This window comes from Mustelus asterias, unplaced genomic scaffold (genome assembly GCF_964213995.1).
Source record: "Mustelus asterias unplaced genomic scaffold, sMusAst1.hap1.1 HAP1_SCAFFOLD_3135, whole genome shotgun sequence".
Lineage (NCBI taxonomy): Eukaryota > Metazoa > Chordata > Chondrichthyes > Carcharhiniformes > Triakidae > Mustelus > Mustelus asterias.
The window spans coordinates 1,382-22,583 of NW_027593080.1; the positions used below are offsets into that span (position 1 = coordinate 1,382).

General features: G+C 49.3%; 1 protein-coding gene across 1 annotated transcript; it reads right to left on the reverse strand.

The window, feature by feature from the left end:
- Positions 1-1,178: 1,178 nt before the first annotated feature.
- Positions 1,179-20,932, reverse strand: LOC144490310 (proteasome subunit alpha type-6-like; the record flags this gene model as incomplete). Its single annotated transcript, XM_078208075.1, has 5 exons — positions 20,788-20,932; positions 9,803-9,897; positions 6,568-6,649; positions 4,301-4,456; positions 1,179-1,357 (listed from the first exon to the last, which is right to left on the reverse strand). Coding segments are annotated over exons 1-5 (588 nt in total), but the record flags the coding sequence as incomplete, so codon positions are not given.
- Positions 20,933-21,202: the final 270 nt, after the last annotated feature.

Genomic DNA, 21,202 nt, shown 5'->3' on the forward strand with positions numbered 1-21,202 from the left:
CATCTTTGGAAACTAAGGGGCCATTTAGCATGGCCAATCCACCTAACCTACACATCTTTGGACCCTAAGGGGCAATTTAGCATGGCCAATCCACCCAACCTACACATCTTTGGACCCTAAGGGGCAATTTAGCATGGCCAATCCACCCAACCTACACATCTTTGGACCCTAAGGGGCAATTTAGCATGGCCAATCCACCCAACCTACACATCTTTGGACCCTAAGGGGCAATTTAGCATGGCCAATCCACCTAATCCGCATATTTTTGGACTCATCCCGGATATCCTGAGGTTGGGAAAGACGCTATATAAATGCACGGTGCTTCTTTCTTCTAAACCCTGGGTGGTCGGCGGGGGGAGTTACAGTGATTGCCGGGGTGATAGATCTTCATGGTGTTCCCACTGACCTTGTAATTTTGGCCGCGCTGGGGGTTAATTTAACACCCTCCAGCCAGCCGGCTGACAGGTTATTTCTGGTTACCTCCCCAGGGGGCACAGTGAGAGAGTGCTCTTCAATTAAAACAGAAACTCCTTCTGAGTAATGAAGACTCTCGGCGACTCTCTGCCAAGGCGCGCAGCTACTCAGATAACCGCTACAAAAATGACTGGCGGGAATTTTTTTATTTTGAATGATTAATATTGAAAAGTCGCATCGGTGAATCCAGCGTCATTTACAGCAAAAGGTCTGAGATGATCCCCCCACACCCCCATCCCGCTCTCACCCTCCCATCGCCACCTCCCCCTGGGTGACCCCTCCCCCCCCCCCCCCCCCCCCCCCCCCGCCGCTGGGTTGTCGCAGGGGGTGGCACAGTGGTTAGCACTGCTGCCTCCCAGCGCCAGGGACCCGGGTTCGATTCCTGGCTTGGGGTCACTGTCTGTGCGGAGTTTGCACGTTCTCCCCGTGTCTGCGTGGGTTTCCTCCGGGTGCTCCGGTTTCCTCCCACACTCCAAAAATGTGCGGGTTAGGTGGATTGGCCGTGCTAAATTATCCCCTGAGTGTCAGGGGGACTAGCTAGGGTAATTGCGTGGGGTTATGGGGATGGGTCCTGGGTGGGATTGTGGTCGGTGCAGACTCAATGGGCTGGATGGCCCCCTGTGCTGTAGGGATTCTATGTGACAATAATAAATCAAATCAAAGAGTTAAAGTTCAACAAATCAGATCAGGGAATTTCTGCTTACCTCCACAGTGGCTTTGTGGGTGAGGTCTGGCTTCTTTTTAATCTTCTTTTCCAAGTGGCTGGCGGCTTCAATTTGTTTGACCCCTGCGCTGGTGGCCTTGAAGCCGCAGAAGTAGCCGGCGGGGTCGGACTTGTACAGCTGGGGTCCATATTCATCATCAATCGCTAACATGATCATACCTGCGGAACAAAGACTTGGGGTGAGGTGGATTCGGCACACGTGGCTCTGACTCTGTACCGGGAGGGCTGTCAACTCTCATTGGTCGCATTCCTGGAGGTTCAATGACTTCACCTGCCACCTCGAACCGCCCCACCCCTGCACTCCCACCATTGGTCCATTCTGTGGGTGTTGCTGCCTTCCCGTGGCCACTTAGAAAGACTTTTTGTCATCTAGTTAGATTAGGCATGACTGTTGGCGGAAATAAAAGCCTTGCTCCCGGCGCTAATGCTGCCGTAATGTAGACTTGAGAGCGCGCAAAGATGATTTACTGGGATACTACCTGATGGATTGAGTTATAAGGAGGCTGGATAGACTGGGACTTTTTTCCTTGGAGCGTAGGAGGCTGAGGGGTGATTTTATAGAGATCTATAAAATAATGAGGGGCACAGATCAGCGAGATAGTCAACATAGAATCATAGAATCCCTACAGTGCGGAAGGAGGCCATTTGGCCCATCGAGTCTGCACCGACCACAATCCCATCCAGGCCCTATTGCCAATAACCCCTCATATTTACCCTGCCAATCTCCCTGACACTAGGGTCAATTTAATATGACCAATCAACCTAACCCAACCTAACTTCAACATCTTTTCCCAAAGGTAGGGGAGTCTAAAACTAGAGGGCATCGGTTTAAGGCGAGAGGGGAGAGACACAAAAGGGTCCAGAGGGGCAATTCTTTCACACAGAGGGTGGTGAGTGTCTGGAACGAGCTGCCAGAGGTAGTAGTAGAGGCGGGTACAATTTTGTCTTTTAAAAAGCATTTAGATAGTTACATGGGTAAGATCGGTATAGAGGGTTATGGACCAGACATAGGCAATTGGGACTAGCTTAATGGTTAAAAACTGGACGGCATGGACAAGTTGGGCCGAAGGGCCTGTTTCCATGCTGTAAACCTCGATGACTCTGCTTCTTTTGCTAATTACACTAAACCTGTTCCACCTTTTAGTTGGACGTTAAGCGCTTTTTGGGGAACTCCGAGGTCGTGAAAGGTGCTATATAAATGCAAATCAGCCTTTCCCTCCTCCACCACCTTGATGGGTCCATGAACTCCGAACCCTCACCTAGGGATTCACAATTTCCTGGGAATAAACCTTCTGCGGTCCCAAAACTGCATGGTGTGAGAAGGGTTTTTAAAGGTTAGGGAACCAAGGCAGAGATATGGAGGTAAGTTATGGAACCATGATCTAATGGAAAGAAAGGAGCAGGGTAGAGGGGCAGAAGGGTCTTCTCCTGTTCCTGTGCCGCACTATACAAAAAAAATCACACCATTACAAATACATGATGTCTCAGAATCTTCAAATAGTGGAGGACACAAGGAGGCCATTTGGCCCATCGATCCTATGCTGGCTCTCTTGAAGAGCAGTTGTGTCCTACAATCCATACCCAGCCCTCTTTCCCCTCATCCCAGTAATTTCTTTCTTCCTTCAGGTATTTTTTTCTAATTCCCATTTTAAAAGGCTATCATTGAATATGTTTCTGCCACACTTTCATTCAACTCACTCCAGATCCTAACAAGTCACGGCATGAAAAATGATTTTCCACCGTACAGACTGTACTTAACCCGCGTACACTTGCAAAAGCCAAAACAAAATCTCAGCATAATTAAGGACCCCCACGCACCCCGGACATTCTCTCTTCCACCTTCTTCCGTCGAGAAAAAGATGCAAAAGTCTGAGGTCACGTACCAACCGACTCAAGAACAGCTTCTTCCCTGCTGCCATCAGACTTTTGAATGGACCTACCTCGCATTAAGTTGATCTTTCTCTACACCCTAACTATGACTGTAACACTACATTCTGCACTTTCTCCTTTCCCTTCTCTATGAACGGTATGCTTTGTATAGCGCGCAAGAAACAATACTTTTCACTGTATACTAATACATGTGACAATAATAAACCCAAATAAAAAATCAAATCAAATTAAAGCTGTGATTCCGTGATTGGGCAGCACTTACTGGACAATCCTGAGTGCACTAACAACTAATTTTAAAAAAATTTATATTTACTTAGAGGATGTAGGTATCGCTGGCTAGGCCAGCATTTTATTGCCCATCCCTAATTGCCCCTTGAGCATAATCAATTCCGCTCGTAAACATGGCTCATTTACACTTGTATAAGGGACATATATTCATAGACAGGAACGCAAACTCTGCAAACAAAAGGAATATGTCCAAGCATTGGACTTCTGTTGAATTACCCAGGAGCACCCCATTGCTTCCTCCTTGTTATTGCCTCAGCCAATCAGAGTCAACCTGCCAACCAATCATCACCCTTTCCCGCTGCAGTATAAATTGCTGGAAATTTGATATTCTTGTATTTGTCCTGATGAGTGTGCGATGAAAAACTTTGACAAGGTGTCTCTCTTTTCAGAGATATGAGAGACGATTTGCATGGTGGCACAGTGGTTAGCACTGCTGCCTTACAGCACCAGGGACCCGGGTTTGATTCCCGGCTTGGGTGATTGTCTGTGCGGAGTCTGCACATTCTCCCCATGTCTGCGTGGGTTTCCTCCGGGTGCTCCGGTTTCCTCCCACAGTCCCAAAGGCGTGCTGGTGATGTGGATTGGCCATGCTAAATTTTCCCTCAGTGTACCTGAACAGGCGCTGGAGTGTGGCGACATGGGGATTTTCACAGTAACTTCATTGCCGTGTTAATGTACAGCAAGTAGACTCACAACACCAGGTTAAAGTCCAATAGGTTTATTTGGTAGCACGACCTTTCGGAGCGCTGCCCTTTCATCAGATGAGACTCACGCTCCGAAAGCTCGTGCTACCAAATAAACCTGTTGGACTTTAACCTGGTGTTGTGAGACTACTTACTGTGCCCACCCCAGTCCAACGCCGGCAACTCCACATCAGTGTTAATGTAAGTCTACTTGAGACATTAATAAATAAAATAAACTTACAGCATCCCAAAGGCCTCATTTCTGCATTCTGAGTGTAAACCTGGGAGATGTCAGCCATCCGTTTACACAACATGTCCATTGGGATGTCATATCCGTATTTGTACTTCCAGTTGCTGGCTTCATAGCGAGCTCTCTGGACCTGGGAGCGACTATCCGCTGGACACATCAGGCAATGGGAATGGGGGAGGTTGTAGAAAGTGAAGGAAAGAGTTACATTAAGAAACATAAGAAACAGGAGCAAGAAGAGGCCATTCAGCCCCTCGGGCCTGCTCCGCCATTCAATTCAATCGCGACTGAACTTCGACCTCCTCTGCAATTCCCTCGCCAGCCCCGTACGCCTTCATTCCTTTAGTACTCAAAAATCTACCAACTTCTTTCTTGATCATACTCAACTGCTGAGCATCCGCAACTCTCCGGGGTAGATTCACAACCAAGACACTTCTCCGCTTCTCAGTCCAAAATGGCCGACCTCTTAACCTGAGACTGTGACCCCTTATCCTAGTTTCCCCTTCCATCAGGAAACATCCTCCCAGCATCTAACCTGTCAAGCCCCTAAACCCTTCTTTCACAGGACCTGGGTTCAATCCTGGCATCGGGTGACTGTGTAGAGTTTGCATGTTCTCCCCGTGTCTGTGTGGGTTTCCTCCGGGTGCTCCGGTTTCCTCTCACAGTCTGAAAGATGGGCAGGTTAGGTGGATTGGCCATGCTAAATTGTCCCCTAGTGTCCAAAGATGTGTAGGTTAGATGGATTGGCCATGCTAAATTGCCCCCTAGTGTCCAAAGATGTGCATGTTAGGTGGACTGGCCATGCTAAATTGCTCCTTAGTGTCCAAAGATGTGTAGGTTAGGTGGATTGGCCATGCTAAATTGTCCCTTAGTGTCCAAAGATAAGAACAAAGACCAAAGAACAGTACAGCACAGGAAACAGGCCCTTCGGCCCTCCAAGCCTGTGCCGCTCCTTGGTCCAACTAGACCAATCGTTTGTATCCCTCCATTCCCAGGCTGCTCATGTGACTATCCAGGTAAGTCTTAAACGATGTCAGCGTGCCTGCTTCCACCACCCTACTTGGCAGCGCATTCCAGGCCCCCACCACCCTCTGTGTAAAAAACGTCCCTCTGATATCTGAGTTATACTTCGCCCCTCTCACCTTGAGCCGTGACCCCTCGTGCATGTTAGGTGGACTGGCCATGCTAAATTGCTCCTTAGTGTCCAAAGATGTGTAGGTTAGGTGGATTGGCCGTGCTAAATTGCCCCTTGGTGTCCAAAGATGTGTAGGTTAGATGGATTGGCCATGCTAAATTGCCCCTTAGTGTCCAAAGATGTGCAGATTAAGTGCATTGGGAATGGTAAATGCGTGGGGTTACAGGAATAGGGCAAGGAAGAGGGCCTGAGTAGGTTGCTCTGTCAGAGAGTCAGTGTAGACTTGATGGGCCAAATGGCCTCTTCTGCACTGTAGGGATTCTGTGATGTGAGTGAGAGTCAAGCATTTATTGCCCATCCCTAATTGCCCTTAGGGCCTTGTTGAACCGCTGCGGTCCATGTGGTGTAGGTACCACCCACAGTGCTTTTAGGGAGGGGGTCCAGGATTTTGACCTAATGACAGCCGATATATTTCCAAGTCGCAGCAAGTGGCTTGGGGTCTGGTAGCCACTGCCTGGAGATGTGGTGGGCGCAGGTTCAATCGAGAGGGCAATAGATGATTATCTGAATAGAAACAATGTGCAGGGGGTACGAGGGAAAAGGCAGGGGGATGGCACTAAGTCATGATGCCCAGTTGGAGAGCCGGTGCAGACATGATGGGATGAATGGCCTCCTTCTGAGCCATAATGGTTCTGTGAAGTCAGGATGGTGTGGGACTTGGAGGGGAACCTCCAGGTGTTCCCATGTATCTGCTGCCCTTGTCCTAGATAGTAGAGGTCGCTGGTTTGGAAGGTGCTGTTGAAGGAGCCTTGACGAGTCGCTGCAGCACATCTTGTAGATGGTACACACGGCTGCCAGTGTGCGCCGATAGTGGAGGGAGTGAATGTTGAAGGTGGTGGACGTGGTGCCAATCAAGCGGGGCTGCTTTGTCCCGGATGGCGTCGAGCTCCTTGAGTGTTGTTGGAGCTCCAGGCAAGTGGGGGGTATTCCATCACACTCCTGGCTCGCGCCTTGAAGATGGTGGACAGGCTTCGGGGAGTCGGGAGACTTTGAGAGTTGTGTTAAGCAGAGTTATTCCGCAGTCAAAAGAACTCAAATTGTAAACAAGGCATAAGAAATGTCTTACCGAGCATTCCAGTCATGACACAGCCAATCTTATCAGTCAGTCGATAAATGTTCGTGACTGTACTGGCGTCAATCAGCTTGTCCTGAAAAACAGCAATGAGCAAAATTACACAAAACACTGCGGCTGCTGGAAATAGAACCATAGAATCCCTACGGTGCAGGAGGAGGCCATTCAGCCCATCCAGTCTGCACTGACATCAATCCCACCCAGGCCCTCCTCCTCTCCCTATCCATGTAACCCCGTGCATTTAGCATGCCAATCCACCTAACCTGCACATCTTTGGACACCAAGGGGCAATTTAGCATGGCCAATCCACCTAACCTACACATCTTTGGACACACAGGGACAATTTAGCATAGCCAATCCACCTAACCCACACATCTTTGGACACTAAGGGATAATTTAGCATGGTCAATGCACCTAACCTACACATCTTTGGACACCAAGGGACAATTTAGCATGGTCAATGCACCTAACCCACACATCTTTGGACACTAAGGGACAATTTAGCATGGTCAATGCACCTAACCCACCCACCGAGCGGCACGGTAGCACAGTGGTTAGCACTGCTGCTTCACAGCTCCAGGGTCCCGGGTTCGATTCCCAGCTCGGGTCACTGTCTGTGTGGAGTTTGCACATTCTCCTCGTGTCTGCGTGGGTTTCCTCCGGGTGCTCCGGTTTCCTCCCACAGTCCAAAGATGTGCAGGTTAGGTTGATTGGCCAGGTTAAAAATTGCCCCTTAGAGTCTTGAGATGCGTAGGTTAGAGGGATTAGCGGGTAAAATATGTGGGGGTAGGGCCTGGGTGGGACTGTGGTCGGTGCAGACTCGATGGGCCGAATGGCCTCCTTCTGCACTGTAGGGATTCTATTCTATTCTATTCTATCTTTGGACACCAAGGGACAATTTAGCATGGTCAATGCACCTAACCTACACATCTTTGGACTGCGGGAGGAAACCAGAGCACCCGGAGGAAACCCACGCAGACACAGGGGAGAAGGTACAGACTCTACACAGACAATGACCCGAGGCCGGAATTGAACCCAGGTCCCTGGCGCTGTGAGACAGCAGTGCTAACCACTGCGCCACCGTGCCGCCCCAATAAGATTATATTTAAAAGTTTCTAGTTATTTGCCTGTGACATAGTTCACTGTCAGCTGACCCATGATCCTGGTCTCTTGGGGCAGCGTTCATACTCAGGAGGTATCCCAGAGATGCATGGGGGGGGCGAAATCTGCTCCGGAAGTCCCCGGGTCACGATTATTTGGCAATTGTCCAGGAAATTCACACTTCTGTTGGACAATTATCCTGCACTCTGATACTCCCAAATAAAATCACAAACTTTAGATAATTCCGACCAACTTACAGAAATTGTTACCCAGAAACGGTTAGAAGAAATGAAACCACTTCTAACTCCTGGGTAACTATAGCACTGATCCCACCCTGACCCCGGGTGCTCCGGTTTCCCCCCACACTCTGAAAGATATGCTGGTTAGGGTGCATTGGCCGTGCTAAATTCTCCCTCAGTGTACCCAAACAGGTAGTGGAGTGTGGCGACTAGGGGATTTTCACAGTAACTTCATTGCAGTGTTAATGTAAGCCTACCTGTGACACTAATAAATAAACTTTAAAACATAAAATTCACAAGACCCCCTCCACTCACCCATGGGAACCCCAACTACATCCACCCCCTCCCAACTATTTCCACCCTACGATTGCCCTTCACCCCCCCCCCCCAATTCGCCCACGACTGTCCTCCCAACTGTTTCACCCCCCCTCCCCTCAACCCCCCCACTGACAACACCCCAAACCTCCAGACCATCCCTACACACATCTGAATGACGTGCTGGTTAGGGTGCATTGGCTGTGCTAAATTCTCCCTCAGTGTACCCGAACAGGCACCAGAGTGTGGCAACTTGGGGATTTTCATAGTAACTTCATTGCAGTGTTAATGTAAGCTTACTTGCAACACTATTAAATAAACTTCACATTTTTACAATTGGTAAATTGTCAAGCAAATTGTGATCAAAAGAAAATAAGGCTTTAATTCCCAAAGTCTGTGGAAAGAACAAATTTGCATTCACATAGCGCCTCTACGTCCTCGCAAATGGTTCTTAGCCAGTGAATTATTTTGGAGTGCAGTTACTGTTGCTATGTAAGTAAGTGCGGTTACACACAGCAAGTTTCTACTAACACTAAATGAGTTTGTCACCATCTGGGTTTAACTATAACGAGTGGTGATTGGGGCATCAGATGGGTGTTCCTCATCTTTGGGTTTAAGTTTCTTTCCCCCTCACTCCACACCCTTCTGTTCTCCCAACACGAGCCCCCTCTGACATTGGTCCTCTCACACTCCGCCCCCCCCTTGCCCCCGCCACAGCCAATGGTGGCCATGTTTACGGTCACCATGGCACCGCACACCCTAGTATCCTCTCACTTAATCTCCACACTAACCCCTCTTCTTTTTTGAAACCAATGTTTCAACCAAGCTTTTTGTCACCCCCCCCAAACCCCCCAATCCCTCACCCCCCAGTCCCCCACAATCCCCTCATAATCCTCTGACGCACCGTTCATTTTTGTCAGACTACAGCTCTGCTGAAGCACTTGGGGATGAGCACGTAAAGGGTGCTACAGAAATGCAAACTATTGTTGTTATTATGCTCATGGAACTGGACTCCCGCAAGAGTCAGAGATATTGAGAGAGAGGGAGAGAGAGAGAGACAGAGAGAGAGAGCGAGAGAGGCAGAGAGAGAGTGTGAGAGGCAGAGAGAGAGAGAAAAAGAGGCAGAGAGAGAGAAAGAGAGGCAGAGAGAGAGAGAAAGAGAGCGAGAGAGGCAGAGACAGAGGGAGAGAGAGAAACAGAGAGAGTGTGAGAGGCAGAGAGAGAGAGAGAAAGGAGAGGCAGAGAGAGAGGAAGAAAGAGAGGCAGAGAGAGAGGGAGAAAGAGAGGCAGAGAGAGAGGGAGAGAGAGAGGGAGAAAGAGAGGGAATGAGCAACAGAGATTGAGAGGGAGAGAGAAAGAGACAGAGAGTGTGAGAGGCAGAGAGAGAGAGAGGCAGAGAGAGAGACAGAGTGTGAGAGGCAGAGAGCGAGACAGCGAGAGAGAGAGAGAGATAGCAAGAGAGGGAGAAAGGGACAGAGAGAGTGTGAGGCAGAGAGAGATAGAGAGAGAGAAAGAGAGTGAGAGAGAGAGCGAGAGAAGTGCGAGAGAGGGATGTAAAAGATGTCTGTACCCACCGTCACCTTCTTCTGTGTCACGACAACGACGGAATCCTTCCCTCTCACGGCCACTGTTGTGAGGCCGCTCTGGTGAATAGCTTTGAAGGCATACTCTGAAACGAGCCAATGAGCTGGTTAGTCAGTGTGAAAATGATTCAAGAGGAAGACACCAGGAACAAGCCTGGAAAAGGACAGAGGGGCCTGTACCCACAGCAGCCATTTTCAGTCAGGTGACATGGCAGCAAAAACTTTGGGCAAGCCAATTTTTTGGCGTTTTAATCCTCACCATTTTCCTCAGGCAAAATCACGAGCTGAGCCAGTGAAAGGAGTTGCGTGATCGTAAGGTTCCTCCTGCCTTTATGATTGGACCATGCTAACCATTGTCCTACCAGAAACACAACAATGGCTGGCGGTTGAACTAAACTGGGTTCCAGGACCTTATTTGAAATCATACGCCAGAATTCCACCGCAAAGTGGTTGGCACTGCTGCCTCACAGGGCCAGGGACCCGGGCTCGATTCCCGGCTTGGGTCACGGTCTGTGAGGAGTCTGCACGTTCTCCCCGTGTCTGCGTGGGTTTCCTCCGGGTGCTCCAGTTTCCTCCCACAGTCTGAAAGACGTGCAGGTTGGGTGGATTGACTATGCTAAATTGCCCCTTAATGTCAGGGGAACTAGCTAGGGTAAATGCAAGGGGTTACGGGGATAGGGCATGGGTGGGATTATTGTCAGTGCAGACCCAATGGGCCGAATGGCCTCCTTCTGCACTGTAGGATTCTACGATTCTATAATGGGAAGGTATGTTGACCTCGGGCGAGATTTTCTGGTCTCGAGTTGAGCGAGGCCATAAAATCCTGCCCAGAGGGTCATTATGGCCAGAAGGAGTCCATTCGGCCCATTGAGTCCATGACGGATCCCTGTAGAACAATTCCCCAGTCCCCCCTGTTCTATCCCCGTCCGGCTGCAATTTTATTTCCCTCAAACGCCCATCTGATTTCCTTCTGAAATCATTGCCTGTCTTTGCTTTCACCAGCCTCATGCGCAGAGAGTTCCAGCTCACTACCACTCGCTGTGTATACAAATTCTTCCTCGCATCCCCCCCCATCACCACCCCCTCATCGCCCCCCCCATCACGCCCCCCATCACCCCCCACCATCGCCCCCCCCCCCCGCCATTGCATCTCACGCGCAAACATCTTAACTCTCCTCCTAAATTATCTAGACGTCTTCCTAGCTTTTTTGGGATGTTGATTGAGGAATAAATATTGGCCAGGACCCTCGGGAGAATCTCCCTCCTCTCTTCTTCAGATAATGCCGCTGGACCTTTCAGGCCGCTTCAGAGGACAGGCGGGACCTTATTAAATGTTTCACCCTGAAAGACGGACCCTCTGACAGTGCAGCACTCCCATAGTACCGCACAGGGCATGTTGGTCTGGATTATCCTGTACCTTCAATCTTCTGAGTAAGCTATATCTAGACAATTTCAAAACTTCAGATGAAATGCTGTGACGACAATATCCTCTCTCTCAATGTCAGTAAAACGAAGGAGATTGTCGTCGACTTCAGGAAGTATAGTGGAGAACATGCCCCTGTCTACATCGACAGGAACGAAGTAGAAAGGGTCGAGAGCTTCAAGTTTTTAGGTGTCCAGATCATCAACAACCTGTCCTGGTCCCCCTGTGTGAGAGAGGCAGAGAGAGAGGGAGAAAGAGAGGGAGAAAGAGAGGGAGAAAGAGAGGGAATGAGTTACTATAGTTAAGAAAGCCCACCAACGCCTCTATTTTCTCAGGAGGCTAAGGAAAGTCAGCAACTCTCACCAACTTTTACCGATGCACCATAGAACGCATCCTTTCCAGACGTATCACAGCTTGGTATGGCTCCTGCTCTGACCAAGACTGCAAGAAACTATAAGGGGTTGTGAGCGTAGCCCATCACGCAAACCATCCCATCCATTGACTCTGTCTACACTTCCCGCTGCCTCGGCAAAGCAGCCAGCATAATCAAGGACCCCACGCACCCCAGGCATCCTCTCTTCCACCTTCTTCCGTCGGGAAAAAGATATAAAAGTCTGAGATCACGTACCAACCGACTCAAGAACAGCTTCTTCCCTGCTGCCATCAGAATTACGAATGGACCTACCATATATTAAGTTGATCTTTCTCTACACCCTAGCTATGACGGTAACACTATATTCTGCACTCTCGCCTTTCCTTCTCCCCTATGTACTCTAAGTTTTAAGGAGGTCCTTGTGCATGAGACGCAAAAACCCAGTCAGCAGGTGCAACAAGTGATCAAGAAGGCAAATGGGATGTTGGCCTATATCGCAAGGGGAATAGAATATAAAAGCAGAGATGTCTTGCTGCATCTGTACAGGGCATTGGTGAGGCCGCAGCTGGAATATTGTGTGCAGTATTGGTCCCCTTATTTGCGGAAGGATATATTGGCCTTGGAGGGAGTGCAGAGAAGGTTCACCAGGTTGATACCAGAGATGAGGGGTGTTGATTATGAGGAGAGACTGAGCAGATTGGGTTTGTACTCGTTGGAATTTAGAAGGCTGAGGGGGGATCTTATAGAGACCTATAAGATAATGAAGGGGCTGGATAGGGTAGAGGTGGAGAGATTCTTTCCACTTAGAAAGGAAGCTAGAACTAGAGGGCACAGCCTCAAAATAAAGGGGGGTCAGTTTAGGACAGAGTTGAGGAGGAACTTCTTCTCTCAGAGGGTGGTGAATCTCTGGAATTCTCTGCCCACTGAAGTGGTGGAGGCTACCTCGTTGAATATGTTTAAATCACGGATAGATGGATTCTTGATCGGTAAGGGAATTAGGGGTTCTGGGGATCAGGCGGGTAAGTGGAACTGATCCACTTCAGATCAGCCATGATCTTATTGAATGGCGGGGCAGGCTCAAGGGGCTAGTTGGCCTACTCCTGCTCCTATTTCTTATGTTCTTATGTACAGTATGCTTTGTCTGTATAGCGCGCAAGAAACAATACTTTTCACTATATCCCAATACATGTGACAATAATAAATCAAATCAAATCGATCAGAATGATCTCATTAGAAAACGCCTTCTGTTTATTTAGTATCATTAATGATAGGTAGATCCCAAGGTGCTTTGCAGGAACTTTATAAAGCAAGATATGACATAAAGCCTAGTCAGGAGAAATCAGGGAAGGTTTTCCTTGGTCAAACAGGTAGGTTTAGATGTAGCATCATAAAGCTGGAAAATGAGGGAGAGAGAGGCGGAAAGGGTGAGGGAGAGAATTCCAAACAGCAAGGCCAGTAATCATAGAATCCCTACAGTACAGGAGGAGGCCATTCGGCCCATCTGTACTGACCACAATCCCACCCAGGCCCTATTCCCGCAACCCCACACATTTAATCCCCCTGTTAATTCTCCTGACACTAGGGTGATGCGCTATCAATTAGGCAAAAGACTACTTGTGTGCCAATACAACTGTAGGCTTTTATTCATTACAGAACCAGGAGCACATCCCAACAGATAACCGACCCGAACTGAACAAGGGGGAGGGAACAACCACCTTTATACTAGGTGACAAGGGGAGGAGCCGGCAGGGGATGTGTCCAGGCATAACAAACACACAACGGTGGTCCAGGCAGGACAAAGGCACAACTGAAGTCCACCCACATAGGGTCACGGCGACACAGTGGTTGGCACAGTGCCAGGGACCCGGGCTCAATTCCGGCCTTGGTCTATGTGGAGTTTGCACATTCCTCCGGGTGCTCCAGTTTCCTCCCACACTGCAATGATGTGCGGGTTAGATGGATTGGCCATGGTAAATTGCCCCTTAGTGTCCCAAGATGTGTAGGTTAGGTGGATTGGCCACGGTAAATGTGTGGGGTTACAGGAATAGGGTGGGGGAGAGGGCCTGGGTAAGATACTCTTGTCAGAAAGTCGGTGTAGACTTGATGAACCAAATGGCCTCTTTCTAAGTTTTAAGTTTATTTATTAGCATCACAAGTAAGCTTACATTAACACTGCAATGAAGTTACTGTGAAAATCCCCTAGTCGCCACACTCCGGCGCCTGTTCGGGTTACACTGAGGGAGAATTTAGCACAGCCAATGCACCCTAACCAGCACGTCTTTCAGACTGTGGGAGGAAACCGGAGCACCCGGAGGAAACCCACACAGACACGGGGAGAATGTGCAAACTCCACACAGACAGTGACCCAAGCCGGGAGTCGAACCCCTGGCGCTGTGAGGCAGCAGTGCTAACCGCTGTGCCAATGGGCCGCCCCTACACTGTGGGGATTCTATTCTATAAAGAAACTGAGGGTTTCAGCAGAAGGTGAGCTGAGATAGTGGTGATCCGGGGTGATGATACTGCGGTGGAAAATGGCGGTGTTAGTAAAGGTACAGGCTGAGGTTGAAAGTTCACCTCAAGGTCAAAGTTCAAGCAAGGATCAACCGGTACAAATAGGAAGCTTATCAAAGTAACGCGATTGGTTGAAGTTTCCCCATGGCAACAATGGGCCCTGGAAGTCCAGGAACCTTCGTTGCTGGGTATCTAGAGTAACAGAAAATAGGTGTAAACATTATGCGTTACAAGCCTAATCCTAATAATTAACTGAAGGGAGTGTCTGCAAAGAACAATCTTCACAGCAAGCAGTCTCCCCTCTCCACAAAGTTGGCATTTTAAGTCAGGAGTTTCCCTTCCCAAGGTGCAGGGGGCATGTCCTTGTGGAGATTGCCTATTAAAAACTGACACACTAACAGTTCATTAATGGCACAGTACAAAGATTACTTAAACAAATTAACCACAATCAACCATGTTTTAATCTCAGTCAACCTCAGTTACTCATATTTATTTGATTCCATTGTTGCCGGTGATTATTTATTTGCCTGTTGCCATTTTGTTATTGTTACTGATGGCCATGTTTGTCTGAACCCTCCACCAAACTTACACCCCTCCCTATCTCCGTAACCTCCTTCTGCCCCCACAACTCCCTATCTCTGTAACCTTCTCCAGCCCTACACCCCTCCCTATCTTGTAACCTTCTCCAGCCCTACACACCCTTCCTATCTCTGTAACCTCCTCCAGCCCTACACCCCCTCCCTATCTCTGTAACCTCCCCCAGCCCTACACCCCTCCCTATCTCTGTAACCTCCCCCAGCCCTACACCCCTCCCTATCTCTGTAACCTCCTCCAGCCCCTATAACCCTCCCTATCTCTGTATCCCCTATGACCCTCACTACCTCTGCAACCTTCTCCAGCCCCCTACAACTGTCACTACCTCTGTAACCTTCTCCAGCCCCCGACAACCCTCACTATCTCTGTAACCTTCTCCAGCCCCCTACAACCCTCACTATCTCTGTAACCTCCTCCAGCCCCCAAAACCCCCCCTATCTCTGTAACCTCCTCCAGCCCTACACCCCTCCCTATCCCTGTAACCTCCTCCAGCCCCAACACCCCTCGCTATCTCTGTAACCTCCTCCAGCCCCCCACGGGCCTCACTATCTCTGTAACCTCCTCCAGTCCCCACAACCTCCCCCCCCCCCCTCCCCCCCCCCTTTATCTGTAACCTCCTCCAGCCCAGAGGAAACCCACACAGACAGTCACCCAAGGCCGAAATCGAAACTGGGTCCCTGGCACTGTGAGGCATCAGTGCTAACCACTGTGTCACCGTGCTGTTTGAGAGAGTGCTACCTACACACAATATGAACATTCTGCAGCCGACTATATGAATATATTTATTACATATGATTGAGAATATCCCAATAATTTTCTCGTAGCTTTTCATAGACTCATAGAATCCTCACAGTGCAGAAGAAGGCTTTTCATCAGAGCATTCAGGCAGCACGGTGGCACAGTGGTTAGCACGGCTGCCTCACAGCGCCAGGGACCTGGGTTCGATTCCCAGCTTGGGTCACTGTCTGTGTGGAGTCTGCGCATTCTCCCCGTGTCTGCGTGGGTTTCCTCCGGGGGCTCCGGTTTCCTCCCACACTCTAAAGATGTGCGGATTAGGTGGATTGGCCATGCTAAATTGCTCCTTAGTGTTAGGGAGACGTCTGGGAGATTAGTAGAGTAAATATGTGGGGTTATACAGGGATAGGGCCTGGGTGGGATTGTTGTCGGTGCAGACTCGATGGGCCGAATGGCCTCCTTCTGCACTGCACGGATTCTATGATTCTATTCCAATAGAGGATATTAATTTTCATAATTCCTGGACACTCCAGGGCAATCCTTAACTGGAGGTGAGGGGGACATTGACTGCACTTTTTCTGTGCGTGGAGGTGGACAAGATTTCAAACTCGCCCGATGGGAATGAAAATAAAAGTTCAGCCATTAAAATGGGGATGAATATTAGTTGAGTTGCAGGAGTAGGCCATTCAGCCCCTCGAACCTGCTCCGCCATTCGGTAAGATCATGGCTGGCCTGACTGTGACCTCAACTCCACTGTCTGCTCCCCTACCAGGCTCCCTTTGCAATCCAAAATCTATCTAAGTCAGCCGTGAATATATTCATGACCCAGCTCCCACTGCTTCCTGGGGGAGAGATTTCCCCAGACTCTCTGAGAGGTAGAAAATTCTCCTCCTTTCACAAAACCCACAGCACTGTTACAGCACAGAAGGAGGCCATTTGGCCCATCGTGTCTCCACTGGCTCACTGAAGGAGCATCCTGATTTAGTGCCCTGCCTTTGCCCCCGTACCACTGCACATTGTTTCTATTGTGTGGAGGCTTTGGAGAGAGTACAGAGGAGGTTTACCAGGATGTTGCCTGGTATGGAGGGGCTTAGTTATGAGGAGAGATTGGGTAAACTGGGGTTGTTCTCCCTGGAAAGACGGAGGATGAGGGGAGACTTAATAGAGGTGTATAAAATTATGAAAGGCATAGATAGGGTGAACGGTGGGAAGCTTTTCCCCAGGTCGGTGGTGACGTTCACGAGGGGTCATAGGTTCAAGGTGAGGGGGGGGAGGTTTAACACAGATATCAGAAGGACATATTTTACACAGAGGGTGGTGGGGGCCTGGAATGCGCTGCCAGGCAAGGTGGTGGAGGCGGACACACTGGGAACATTTAAGACTTATCTAGATAGCCACATGAACGGAGTGGGGGTGGAGGGATACAAAAGAATGGTCTAGTTTGGACCAGGGAGCGGCACGGGCTTGGAGGGCCGAAGGGCCTGTTCCTGTGCTGTATTGTTCTTTGTTCTTCTTCTATTCAAGTAGCGCCCTCTTGAATGCCTCGACTGAACCTGCCTCCACCACACTTCTAGGCAGCGCATTCCAGACGCAACCACGCATAGAGTCACAGAGGTATATACCATAGAAAAAGGCCCTTCAGCCCATCGCGTTAGCACTGGTCAAAGACAAACCACCCAAATATTCTAATTCCATTTTCCAGTACTTGGTCCATTGCCTTGTATACTTGGCATCGCAAGCGCACAGCTGACCATTGACGCTCAGTAGCAGCCGTGTGTACCATCTACAAGATGCACTGCAGCAACTCACCAAAGATCCTTAGACAGCACCTTCCAAACCCACGACCACTTCCATCCAGAAGGACCAAAGGCAGCAGATACATGGGGAACACCACCACCTGCAAGTCCCCCTCCAAGCCACTCACCATTCTGACTTGGAAAATATATCGGCCGTTCCTTCACAGTCGCTGGGTCAAAATCCTGGAATTCCCTCCCTAACGGCATTGTGGGTCAACCCACAGCACGTGGACTGCAGCGATTCAAGAAGGCAGCTCACCACCTCCTTCTCAAGGGGTAACTAGGGATGGGCAATAAATGCTGGGCCCAGCCAGCGATGCACATGTCCCACGAATGAATATAAAAACTTCTGAAACATTATGAGGGTAACAGCTTCCACCTTTCAGGCAGTGAGTCCAGACTCCCACCACAGGCAGCACGGTGGCACAGTGGTTGGCACTGCTGCCTCACGGCGCCAGAGACCAGGGTGCGATTCCCGGCTTGGGTCGCTGTCTGTGTGAAGTCTGCACGTTCTCCCCATGTCTGCGTGGGTTTTCCTCCGGGTGCTCCGGTTTCCTCCCACACTCCAAAGACGTTCTAGTTAGAGGTGTTGGCTGTGTTAAATTCTCCCTCAGTGTACCCGAACAGGTGCCGGAGTGTGGCAACACGGGGATTTTCACAGTAACTTCACTGCAGTGTGAATGTAAGCCTTGTGACTAATAAATAAATTTTACTCTTTGGGTGAAAAACCTTTTCCTTACATTCCCTCTAAACCTCCTGCCCCTTGGTCCCTGATCCCGACACCAAGGGGAAAGGAGTACTGGTGAGGCCGCAACTGGAGTACTGTGTGCAATTTTGGTCTCCTTATTTGCGGAAGGATGGATTGGCCTTGGAGGGAGTGCAGAGAAGGTTCACCAGGTTGATACTGGAGATGAGGGGGTTAGCTTATGAGGAGAGATTGAGTAGATTGGGCCTGTACTCGTTGGAGTTTAGAAGGCTGAGGGGAGATCTTATAGAGACATATAAGATAATGAAGGGGCTAGACAGGGTAGAGGCAGAGAGATTCTTTCCACTTAGAAAGGAAACAAGAACTAGAGGACACAGCCTCAAAATAAAGGGAAATCAGTTTAGGACAGAGTTGAGGAGGAACCTCTTCTCTCAGAGGGTAGTGAATCTCTGGAATTCTCTGCCCATTGAAAAAGTGGAGGCTACCTCGTTAAATATGTTTAAGTCACAGGTAGATAGATTTCTGATCAATAAGGGAATTAAGGGTTATGGGGAGCGGGCAGGTAAGTGGAACTAAACCACTATCAGATCAGCCATGATCTTATTGAATGGCGGGGCAGGCTCGAGGGGCTAGATGGCCTACTCCTGCTCCTATTTCTTACGTTCTTATCTTTAGTCTATCTATGCCCCTCATCATTTTATACATCTCAATCATGTCCCCCCTCAGTCTCCTCTGGCCCGTGGAAAACAACCCCAGTCTATCCAATCTCTCTTCATAACTCAAACTCTCCAGCCCAGGCAACATCCTGGTAAATCTCCTCTGCACCCTCTCCACCACTATCTCATTTCTCCGATAATGTGGATTCCAGAACTGCACGCAATACTCGAGGTGTGGCCCCACCCAATGTTTTTTACAGTTCCAGCATAACCTCCCTGCTCTTAAACACTATGCCTCAGGTAATATAGTATACCATTTGTCTTCTTAACCTCTTTATCCACCTGTCCTGCTACCTTCAGGGACCAACGTACATGCACCTCAAGATCCCTCTGATCCTCGGTGCTTCCCATCGTGTCTGCATGGATTTCGTCCAGGTGCTCCGGTTTCCTCCCACAGTCCAAGGGGGAATTTCACAGGAACTTCATTGCGATATTAATGTAAGCCTTACTTGTGACTAATAAATAAACTTTAACTTTAATGTGCAGGTTAGGTGGATTGGCCATGTTAAAGTGCCCCTTAGTGTCCAAAGATGTGCCGGTTAGGTGGATTGACCATGCTAAATTGCCCCTTAGTATCCAAAGATGTGCCGGTTAGGTGGATTGGCCATGCTAAATTGCCCCTTAGTATCCAAAGATGTGCAGGTTAGGTGGATTGGCCATGTTAAATTGCCCCCTAGTGTCAGGCGGACTAGCAGGGTACATACGTGGGGTTACGGTGATCGGGCCTGGTTGGGATGCTCTGTCGGAAAGTTGGTGCAGACTTGATGGGCCGAATGGCCTCCTTCAGCACTGTAGGATTCTATGTATTCCCTTGCCTTACTGCGCTTCTCACGCCACAGTTGTATCCAGGGACCTGGGTTCGATTCCCAGCTTGGGTGACTGTCCGTGTGGAGTCTGCACATTCTCCCCGTGTCTGCGTGGGTGCTCCGGTTTCCTCCCACACTCCAAAGATGTGCGGGCTAGGTTGATTGGCCATGCTAAATTGCTCCTTAGTGGTAGGGGGGTACTAGCAGGGTAAATACGTGGGGTTGTGGGGATAGGGTCTGGGTGGACTGTTGTCAGTGCAGGCTCGATGGGCCAAATGGCCTACTTCCTGCACTGTAGGGATTCTATGATCACTGTCTTAAGTGGAGGAGCTCTTATTTTGTCCCCCCCCTCGTTCTAAACTCCCTATCCTCTCAGCATCCACCCTGTCAACACCCCTGACTCAGAATGCAATAAGATCACCTCCGATTCTTCTGAACTCGTGAGAATCTGCTCGGTCACTCTCTGTCTAGACTCATTCAGGAAAACCATAGAAACCCCTACAGTGCAGAAAGAGGCCATTTGGCCCATCGAGTCTGCACCAACCACAATCCCACCCAGGCCTTACCCCCATATCCTTACACATTTACCCGCTAATCTACGCATCCCGGGACACTAAGGGGCAATTTTAGCATGGCCAATCAACCTAACCCGCACATCTTTGGAATGTGGGAGGAAACCGGAGCACCCGGAGGAAACCCACGCAGACACGAGGAGAATGTGCAAACTCCACACAGACAGTGACCCAAGCTGGGAATCGAACCCAGGTCCCTGGAGCTGTGAAGCAGCAGTGCCAACCACCGTGCCGCCCCCTCCATTTTTAAGGGAAGCAGCAGGCATTAATAAGTGAGTAACAGCAATTCCCAAATCTTGGTGGAATAGAGGATTTTTCCAAAGTCCAAAAGCAAAAATGATGATTTTGGCAACGCCTTTGTTTAAAATAAGAACTGTGCAAGGATCTGGCTAAAGGATGATTTGAAATGTCCTTTTTCTGACGCTTGATGGAATTAATGAGACCACTTAATGAGCCTCTGTGGCTCCCAAATCCTTAAGAAAGAATTTGCAAATGCAAATGGCTAACTCAGAAAATGGCTAGAAATCCGAACGTATCAATCAAGCAAGGCACCGCCCCTGCTCTGCGCTGATTGGGTGGGACACAGTGCTCGACAGGCGGATCTGCCCTGCCATTGGAGAAACCGCCTGTCAATCACGCAACTTGTTACACTGAGGGGCTCATTGTGGCAAAGAGTCGGCAACACAAACTTTAGCTCAAAGTTTTTCGGAGGCTGGCAGGAGGAAGAAGGCTGGAAGTTACTGACCGACTTGGTAGAGTCTCCCCTCGGGTGAAAAGATGGTGATGTGACGGTCAAAGCCAGCGCTGGAGCCTCGGCTCATCCTTAAAGCAACAACTTGGCGCAGGAATGGAGAAGTGTCTAGAAATTAACTTTTACTTTCAATTTCAGAACCCAAGCACACACACACACACACCACCAAACCAGGAAATAATCTGCTTGGTAGGACTCCAATTCGGCCAACTCAAATCAGATAAAGTTAAAAAGCCCTTGAAATAAAGTTTAAAAGGTTTATTTATTAGTGTCACAAGTAAGGCTGACATTAACACTGCAATGAAGTTACTGTGAAATTCCCCTTAGTCGCCACACTCCGGTGCCTGTTTGGGTCAATGCACTTGTGCCGCCGGGTACTGGGTTAATCTTAGTTTGTAGCGGTTCGATA